The sequence below is a fragment of the Sciurus vulgaris genome (genome assembly GCF_902686455.1).
Source record: "Sciurus vulgaris genome assembly, chromosome: 2".
NCBI lineage: Eukaryota > Metazoa > Chordata > Mammalia > Rodentia > Sciuridae > Sciurus > Sciurus vulgaris.
Window position 1 is genome coordinate 27,440,516 of NC_136462.1, and position 10,216 is coordinate 27,450,731.

Consider the following 10,216-nt stretch of genomic DNA (forward strand, 5'->3'; position numbering starts at 1 on the left):
CCACTCCTCCATCCTTCCTCGAGGATCATCTCAATTATCTTGAAATTAAAAAAAGGGAAGCCCAATATACAGAAGAATCAGTTGAAATGCCCCAGCCAGACCTATGACCACATCTGTTCTGCAAGGATCAATGAAGAACAGTGATCTTACATGGGGGGAAAAAATGGCCTTGCCCAGCGTTCTGGGGCAGTAAGGAATTAAATCAGGGCACGTGAGAAAGAACTTTGAAAACCGTGGCTGCACTGTACAAAAAGCTACCAGTGTTACTAAATGCTACCCCCACTTTCTTTCAACAAAGCTAGAAAAACCACTCACCTGTTTGGCCTCTCCAGCACCTCCCCCTCCCTGCCCTCAACTGCAGCTGTGCGCGGCCAGTTGACTGTTTTCCTTAAGCCTTTGGGTGCTCAGAGCTTCTTTAGACGTTCAGCCAAAATTTTAGAGTTCGGTTAGGGGGAGAGGGAACTCACCCTGAATTCATTTAGCGCCATCATTGAACCTCGGGTTTCTAGACCAGGGCACAAAAACAAATCCAAAATGGTTTCTGGAAATTGGAAAACAGCTAACTTTGCAGGTGCTTCGACATCAGTGGTAGCAAGGAGTAACATCCAAGAGGGACGGGGACGAGGGGTTGATCGCAGGCGAAAGGGTAACGTCTTAACTGAAATGCAATGTGAAAATCCTTAAACAGGACATTTAAATTCGCTGCCTGGGGTGGGGTGGGGAACGGGGATCGGAAAAGACGCTTGTGGTTCTTAAAAGCGTTTTTACTTGGGAAAGCCGGGCAGGGAAAGGAAAGGTCAACGTCTGTTTAATTTCCACCCCCAGCCCTGGACTTCCAGCTTTAGCTCGCCCGGCCTCAGCTGTTGTACACACACGGCGAGGGGGAGGGGAGGGCGGAGGCGCGGAGGAGGGGCTGGCTGGGAGGAATCTGGGCGTCCTGCCGCGCATGCGCCTTTCCCGAGCAACAAGTGGGCTCCACAGACAGAGGAAGTGTAAAGGGGGGTGGGGGGGACTGGTGCAGAGCATGGCGGTGACGTCAGCGCTCCGCCCGGGCGGCATCCCGCGCGGCCAAGCCGGGGACAGCGCGAGCCGCAGCCGGAGCAGGAGCGCCGAAACGCGCCTCCGGAACGTAGAGTAACAATCACAATCCCACATTCCGGGCGAGCACGAGCGGGAAGGGATGCAACCCGGGCCGAGGCGCCGCGCGAGCGCCCTGCAGCCAACGTGAGCGCCGCCAGCCGCGGCGGCCCGGGCGCCGGCCAGGCCAGGGGGCGGCGGGAGCCTGCGTGCGTGCGCTCCTCTCCTGCTCTCGTGCGTCCTGGAAGCGGTGGCCGCTGCGGCTCCCTCCGGCGTGCAAACCCTGCCGCCACCAGCGGAACGGCCGACCCTGCGGAGGGGAGAAGCACCTCTCTCGGCTGCCAACCCCTCCCCCGGCCCTCCAGGGAAGCGGCGGCTTCAGCAAGATTGGACCCGGGCACCGGGTGGCACAGCCCTCTAGCCCTCGCCCCAGGGTGCCTGGCGGGGAGAGGACGCAGCTCGTAGGGGGGCCCCCAGGGGAGAGGAAGAGGCAGCCCCGTTCCAGCTTCCACGCACCAGCCATTCCGGGGAGGGGGCCAAGAGGCAACGGCGGCCAGCACCGGACACCCTCGCCCCCTCCCCCCGGGCCCGGAGCTTCCAACCCAGATCTGCCGCACCAGGAAGAAGGCGCCTGGGCTCGTTTCCCGACGAGACAGCCGCAGTAGGAGGTGGGGGCGAGGAGCGGGCTGAACCCGTCCACCGCCCCGGCGGTGGAGCCCCCGCGGAGAGGCCCTGCGCCGGCGGTGGAGACTCGTGCTCCCTCCAGCCCCGGGGGCAGAACTTTCTCGCCCCCCCTCGTCCCTCCCCCGCAGCCGGACTCCCTCCCCAGCCAGCCAGTCCTCCCGGAGGAGAAGGCGCCGCGGAGACAGCCCGGGCGGGGGCCTCCCTTACCCAGGGCTGGCATCATGTCGGCGGCGCAGGTGTCCTCGTCCCGAAGACAGTCTTGCTACCTGTGCGACCTGCCCCGCATGCCCTGGGCCATGATCTGGGACTTCTCCGAACCTGTATGCCGCGGTTGCGTCAACTACGAGGGCGCAGATCGCATTGAGTTCGTGATCGAGACCGCGCGCCAGCTGAAGCGGGCGCACGGCTGCTTCCAGGACGGCCGCTCCCCCGGGCCGCCGCCGCCCGTCGGGGTCAAGACAGTGGCCCTGTCGGCAAAGGAAGCGGCTGCGGCAGCAGCGGCAGCAGCGGCTGCCGCGCAGCAGCAGCAACAGCAACAGCAACAACAGCAGCAACAGCAGCAGCAGCAACAACAGCAGCAGCAGCAGCAGCAGCAGCAGCAGCAGCAGCTCAACCACGTCGATGGTTCCAGCAAGGCTGCGGTACTGGCGGCCCCGTCTGGCCTGGAACGCTACGGCCTCAGCGCAGCCGCTGCCGCTGCCGCCGCCGCCGCAGTAGAACAGCGCAGCCGCTTCGAGTACCCGCCACCGCCGGTGAGCCTGGGGAGCAGCAGTCACACGGCGCGGCTGCCCAACGGCCTCGGGGGCCCAAACGGCTTCCCGAAGCCAGCACCAGAGGAGGGACCCCCGGAGCTGAACCGGCAGAGCCCCAATTCATCTGCTGCAGCGTCAGTGGCCTCTCGACGTGGGACACATGGTGGGCTAGTGACTGGGCTGCCCAACCCGGGGGGTGGCGGGGGCCCCCAGCTCGCGGTGCCTCCCAACTTGCTGCCACAGACGCTGCTTAATGGCCCAGCTAGCGCCGCGGTGCTGCCCCCGCCCCCGCCCCACGGGCTGGGAAGCCGTGGACCCCCGACGCCTGCACCGCCCGGGGCTCCCGGAGGCCCAGCCTGTCTTGGGGGCACCCCGGGCGTATCGGCCGCGGCGTCTTCCGCGTCGTCTTCGACCTCGTCGTCGGTGGCGGAGGTGGGCGTGGGTGCTGGTGGCAAGAGGCCCGGCTCGGTGTCGAGCACCGACCAGGAGCGCGAGCTGAAGGAGAAGCAGCGAAACGCAGAGGCCCTGGCCGAGCTGAGCGAGAGCCTGCGCAACCGGGCCGAGGAGTGGGCCAACAAGCCCAAGATGGTCCGCGACACGCTGCTCACGCTGGCGGGCTGCACGCCCTACGAGGTGCGTTTCAAGAAGGACCACTCGCTGCTGGGCCGCGTCTTCGCTTTCGACGCCGTCTCCAAGCCCGGCATGGACTACGAGCTGAAGCTGTTCATTGAATACCCTACGGGGTCGGGCAACGTATACTCCAGCGCGTCCGGTGTGGCCAAGCAGATGTACCAGGACTGCATGAAGGACTTCGGCCGGGGCCTCTCCTCGGGCTTCAAGTACCTGGAGTACGAGAAGAAGCACGGCTCCGGGGACTGGCGCCTGCTTGGGGACCTGCTGCCCGAGGCCGTGCGCTTCTTCAAGGAGGGCGTGCCCGGCGCGGACATGCTGCCCCAGCCCTACCTGGACGCCAGCTGCCCCATGCTGCCCACTGCGCTGGTGAGTCTCAGCCGCGCCCCCAGCGCACCTCCAGGGACTGGGGCCTTGCCGCCCGCCGCGCCATCGGGCCGAGGCGCAGCTGCTAGCCTGCGCAAGAGGAAGGCGTCCCCGGAGCCCCCGGACTCAGCCGAGGGCGCGCTGAAACTGGGCGAGGAACAGCAGAGGCAACAGTGGATGGCAAACCAGAGCGAGGCACTGAAGCTCACCATGTCGGCCGGGGGCTTTGCAGCGCCGGGTCACGCTGCTGGGGGTCCACCCCCACCGCCCCCACCCCTGGGACCCCATTCCAACCGGACCACCCCGCCGGAGTCAGCCCCGCAGAACGGTCCGTCCCCCATGGCCGCCCTCATGTCGGTAGCAGACACTCTGGGCACGGCGCACTCGCCTAAGGATGGCAGTTCTGTGCACTCAACCACTGCGTCCGCGCGGCGCAACAGCAGTAGCCCGGTGTCGCCCGCCTCGGTGCCGGGGCAGCGCCGCTTGGCATCACGTAACGGGGACCTGAATTTACAGGTGGCGCCCCCGCCGCCTAGCGCCCACCCGGGTATGGACCAAGTGCACCCCCAAAACATTCCGGATTCCCCCATGGCCAACAGCGGACCTCTCTGCTGTACCATTTGCCACGAACGTTTGGAGGACACGCATTTCGTTCAGTGCCCATCCGTCCCCAGCCACAAATTCTGCTTCCCTTGCTCTAGAGAGAGTATCAAGGCCCAGGGGGCCACTGGCGAGGTATATTGCCCCAGCGGAGAGAAATGCCCCTTAGTCGGGTCGAATGTACCTTGGGCCTTCATGCAGGGCGAAATCGCGACTATCTTAGCTGGGGATGTTAAAGTGAAAAAGGAGAGAGACCCTTGAACCACAGGGCACCCACCTCCTTTGCCCTAGACCAGCTCCTCTCCAATCCAGAGGGCCCCTCCCCCACCCCTCCTCCAATCTCCCTCCCCTCACCCCCAAGATGTAGAATTGTGAATATAACAAACTGCAAAAAGTTAGTCTTATGTATAGACATTATTTTCGTCGTATGTTTCTATATTTTGAAACAAAGGTATGTAACTTCTTCATTTGAAGGATAAGCTGGTTTGTGTTAAGCAGTATAATATTAGTTGGGTCATTTGCATCATATTCGTTAGCATTTATTTGGTGGCAGAATGTTTGCCTAGGTACAGAATTAATAGCCCTTAGCAACGACTGCTGCTGGTGTGTATTTTTGTAAATGTTATGCACTCTGAAAGGAAAAACACACAAAAGAAAAAGGTTTTTGTTTTGTTTTGTTTTGTTTTTTGCCAAGGCCAGTGTTGCTGCCTAAAAAAAAAAAATGATGATGCTTATAAAATGGTGAAAGCTTCTTTCTAAACAGCCCCAAGTGTTGAAGTCTTCACTTTATTTTGTTCTGTTCTGTTTTGTTTTGTTCTCCTGTTTTGTTTGCAAAATAGTAAGGGGGGTGTTGGGGGGGGGGGACGGGGTGTTTTTTGTTGCAAGTTTGTGAGGGGAAAATGTTTAGGTTTGTTTCTACTGACCTGAATGTGTTGGATCTTCACGTGTTGTTTTGTTTTTGCTTTATTGATGCACGGATGCTTTTGAACAGTAGAGCGAAATGCTAGACATGGAGAATCTGCTCTGTTTGTCCTTTATACATTTCTGTAGTTAACAGAACACTGTAATGTGCCTTGGAGCTTAGTAACTTGTAATAAATTCAATTGATATTAATTCTGCCCCGAGTCAGCAAGTTTGTCTTCTAGAGCTAAGGCCACACAACTCCAACCTAGAGGACACCTTCCCTACCTCCAACAGAACAGGAATGCTAGTCCCTTTGAAAGCCCTCAGCTGGCCTGGGAGGAAGGGCCTGTGCTGCCTGGCTGCCCCTCCCCCTCAGTACCAGGCTATTTACATTCACCTCTTGGGGAGGCGACAGTTGCTGACTAAGCGATTTCTGTTTACTCTTCAGCATCTCTTATTTTCCCCCGGAAATGGGGCCCAGCTGCAAATGGCATTGTCAGGAATGCTTTTTGGTGCCTTGCCCTGTGGCCAGGAGTATATGCTGATGCCCAGTGCATCTGTGACTTGACAAGTGGGGCGTGGGGCTTTAGAAAAGAGCTGGGGTGCTTTGCCTCTTGGCTACATCAGAGTTCACTGTTGCACATGGAAAGCAAAAAATGGCACAGAGCTGGGATTCATCATTGAGGGCCCGAGGGGTGTGGGCAGCCGGGAAGCAAATGCTGTGCCCCGCCACCAGGAGAGCCCCTGCAGCTTCCGGTCGATGCGTCGGAAAATCAGTGTTCGCCTCGCTCATTACACGCCTTCCCCCTTTTAATAAGTATTTCTAAAGGCAGAACACAGCTGATCAGAGTGGGGTTTCAGGGGATGGGGAACCGGGGCTGGCGGTGGAAGACCCTAAGCCCAGTTCCTGAAGTGAAGGTTACTTGTGACACCAAATAAAATTCATTTCTGTCGGTGAAGACATGCAATTATTCATGGAATCAACTTTTTGGCGGCATTTGTGGAGGGCCGAGGAGTGGGGCAGGGGGCAGAGGACTAATGCCTTTCAGAGCTCAGAGCCCCGGGGCTGTGACCCTCCCGAGGTAGCGGAAGGCGAACAAACCTGGTTTGAACCTTGCACTTTCCTGGGAGGCAAACAGAAGAAGAGTAGAAAACAGGAGGGAGGAAGCAAAACAAAACGCCGCGATCCTATCTGAAATCCATTCCTGGCCACACCCCATTCCTGGGCGGGGCGAGCTGGGCTCCGACCGCCCCCTCCGAGGCTGGAGGAAGATGTGAAGAAACTTGGCGCCCCCACCTCACTCCCATCCAAGAAGGAGCGGGAGGGCTGGGAGAGGGGTGTGGGCGCAGCACGTTTGGAGAAAACAAATCACCGGTTAGCCCAGAACACCGGTGTGGAGGTTGGGTTGGTGTTGGAACTTGCCGTTAATAACAGCCTTTTAGTTTCTGTTCTTGCTATTTGCCACCACCATCATGGAAGCCGCGGAAACCGGGACTGTGTGTGTGTTTGGGGGTGTGGGTACATGGCGATATTGATGGGTCTGCTGTCGTCTCTTAATCCTCGGACACGGGAGGTGCCTGTCTCACCTCTTTAAGAATCTCCCCACATATAAATAGACATTCGTGTCAGCTTCCTGCAAATGTGTCCTTGCATTTTCATCTGCTGCCAAGTGTTGTATTGGTGCTTATGAGTCATGAAACCTATTTTCATCCTCAGGGGTAATTAACTTGGGGGGTGATAATGCATAGCAGACTGTAGGAAGAGTTAATTCTAAAACCCATCCTCGCTTGGCTACCAATCACATATTTCACTTAAAGGTCTGGATTGGCTTTTCTCATAAGCTCATTAATAAAAAACTGAGCATGTTTCGCCTGGAAGATCCTCTCAGGTGCTCCCAACCCCCACTTCCATTGCATACACTCTGGAAATGGGGAAGGCTCCACAGCCGGAGAAGACAGCCAGTCATGGGTGTAATTTAACCACTGCTGGAGGAAGGAGCAGTGAGGTGAACTTGGATGTGTGGATTACCTGTCTGGGTGTGGACCCTATGAGTAGTGTCTGGTGGCTCCCGCAGGGAGCCTGCCCTGTTATCTTCCTCTGTGTGCATATTGGCTCCTGCCTGCTCCCAACTCTCATTGCTTTGGTATTATGTTCAGGAACTTTTAGGATTACAAGACCCTTGATTAGTGGTGCACATAGGTAAGCAAGGGGACCTGTCATTATGAATATAGACTGTGTAGTTTAGAAAGCTAAACTCGTTGCCAGGTGCTGTTATTAGGGAGAAAAAAGTAGCAACTGCAATAATGAGGCATCCAGCAAAGAAGACCAGGTTGGTTTCACTGAGGAAGGCTGACTTGATGAGACCTGGTGGGGAGAGGAGGGGGGAGCAGGAGGGAAAGAGCGGGTGGGGTGCAGACTTGCTGGAAGTGAATTCTAATGGTGCAGTTAATTAAAGTTCACCGTAGCCAGAGGCTATTGGTGAAATGGTGGCCCACCCCTCCCCTCCCCCCTTTTTTTTGAACCATGTAAACTTTCTCTTTCCTGGACACATTCAGTTGCTAGTCTTGTGCCTTAACTTGATTTGATCCACAGCTAGATGCCCCCCTTCCCTGAGGCATTCCATGTGGGGTGCCCAGGAAGCATTTTTTTTTTTTTTTTTCCAATCTAGCATGTGAGGGTTCTTGTGAGTTTCAGAGTTTCAGACCCAGGTCTCTGGAGGAAGCAAGCCTTTATTCATCTGTATCACCTGGGGTTGACTTCCTTCCTACCTCCTTGCCAACGTAGTCAACTTTCTAAGTCTAAATTGCATTTATTCATCGGCCCCACTTGTGCTGGGTGTCCCTTTAAGTGGGCATGAGGCCGGGGCAGTGAGAACTTAATTCGACAGCTCTGAGGGAATAGCCTTTGGGTCTCATTCCTTGACTTTGATCTCTGGAGGCCGAGCTGTGAGCCATCCACTGTGGAGGACAGCTAAACATCCAACTTCTAAACATTAAGATTCAAGGTACAGCTGGGCACGGTGGCGTGCGCCTGTAATCCCAGCAACTCGGGAGGCTGAGGTGGGAGGTTCACAAGTTCAAAGCCAGCCTCAGCAAAAGTGAGGCACTAAGCAACTCAGTGAGACCCTGTCTCTGAATAAAATACAAAATAGGACTGGGGATGTGACTCAGTGGCCGAGTGTCCTGAGTTCAATCCCCAGTACCCCCCTGCCAAAAAAAAAAAAGGAAGAAGAAAAGATTCAAGGTACACTTTCACGCACATTCTGGCCCAGACTGGCTGATATAATGAGTATAAAAATTTACTTTTGTTTTCTTGTAAACTTCATCTAGTAAAGTTAGAAGTGGAAATGATCCTTTGGTGATCTAGTAAAGTGTTTTCTAAACCTTTCTGGAGTCAGAGACACCTTAGGAAAAATCTAATAAAAATTGTGGTTCTTCCCCAACAATTTGTCGGTGAATTGCACACTTTTTTTTTTTTTTTTTTTTTCTGGTCCTGGGGATTGAACCCTGGTGCTTTACCACTGAGCAATATCCCAAACACTTTTTATTTTTTATTTTGAGACAGGGTCTCACTAAATTGCCCAGGCTGGCCTTGAACTTAAGATCCTCATGCCTCAGCCTCCAACCACTGGGATTACAGGTGCCACCATGCATGGCTATTCCTCATATTTTCTTTGCTCTTTAATAGACATTTTATGCATTTGTTTTTGAGTAGATAATACATTCCTTTGACTTGCAATTCAGAAACCGCAAAGGGTAATATAGTACAACTGCAATGTCCCCTTTTTATAATTGGCCTCTCTGCCACCAGGTTATCTTCCAGGATAGGACCAGCACTGGATTTATAAAAGGGTTTGTGTATATCTAAAACCTATTCATGGAACTTTAAGTTAGAACCCAGGTGTAGTCCATCCACCTTATAATGATGAGGACCTCAAGGCACAGAGAGGTGAAGTAACTTGCCTATGGTCACACAGTGGCAGAGTCTAGGCTAGATCTCTGTTAGGAAACGGCAAATTTTTAAGACATTTGGCTTAACTAGAGCCTTTTATGAGAAAGGGTGATGAGTGATGGGCAGAAGGACATACCTGGTACATAGGATCCTCCAAGATTTAGTAAAACAAACAAGCATTTGTCCATGGTCTCTTTTTTGTCATTCCTTTTGGGAAAGGGGATGTTCAAAGAAGTCTCTGTGTTTCTGGTTGTCAGTGTCAGGAGGGTCCAAACTGTTCTTAACCTTTGATCTGTGAACCTTTACACCACCTCCCCCTTTGCTGATTGGAAACGTCTGAACGTTTCGACAGTCACAGGCAGCTGACTCCAAAACCAACTGGTGCAACTGTCTGTATGTAAAAGGAAGGGTGGGGGACATACCTGGGACTCTTTGCTCATTTCCTTGAAGTTGGGGCTTCTCTTCCTGTCCTTGTCAACCGTCTCTGCCTAGATATCTCTCCCCACTGTAAAGGAGGGAACTGAGAGAATTAATGACATGCCAGGTGTCCCATGATGTGCCAGGTAGACACGCACTGAGCCCTTTAAGCTTCAGGCAGGTCCTCAGGAAGGTGTGATGACCCGCTTTCCACGTGTGCCTGCCGCGCTCAGGCAGATCAAATACCCAAGAACATCCAGACTCGCTGCGGTCCAAACCCAGGTGGGCCTAGAGCCAGGCTCCACAGCTCCTCCGTGTGGAGGGCCTCTGACTTCTGACCCCCAGAGCCCAGGACTCTGTGGCTCGCAGCATGAACTCCATCCGTGACCCCACTGTGCACTTTCCTGGGCCTTGGAGTGAACCTTAAAGATGGCAGGGAGCAAGGCCATCCACAGGAACGGCCATCCGGAAGACTCCAGGGGTGCCACGCCCAGCCTCCATGTTCAGTAGCGATTTGGAGCAAGACTGTTCTGAAATCTTCCTCCACTGCCTTCTACTTTCAAAATTCATTGGAGAGGGAGCCCACCTTGGTCTCACCTTTGACGAGACAGAGAGGTGGGTAGGAAGCAGGTGGTGATTCTAGTTTCTAAAGCATGTTGCTCCTATGGGGGAGCCTCAGCCCCAGCAGGCAGAACTTCTGGGAAGTCTTGCTTGTTTTAAGGGAAAACAGTGACTGATTAACTCTGGTTCCTTGTGTGGTTTTCCTGCCTCTTTGGGGGCCCAGTGTGCATCAACCAGGCAGGACAGGTCTGGGTGTCGGTCTTGGGGTTGTTCC

The 10,216-nt window shown here is 55.1% G+C and overlaps 1 protein-coding gene across 1 annotated transcript; it reads left to right on the forward strand.

Annotated features, from left to right (window-relative positions):
• The first annotated feature begins 1,962 nt into the window (after positions 1 to 1,962).
• IRF2BPL (interferon regulatory factor 2 binding protein like) lies at positions 1,963 to 5,227 on the forward strand. The gene has a single exon (XM_079127458.1). It carries the CDS (start codon positions 1,983 to 1,985, stop codon positions 4,368 to 4,370), a length of 2,388 nt encoding a protein of 795 aa, XP_078983584.1. The 5' UTR covers positions 1,963 to 1,982; the 3' UTR covers positions 4,371 to 5,227.
• The last annotated feature ends 4,989 nt before the right edge of the window (positions 5,228 to 10,216 follow it).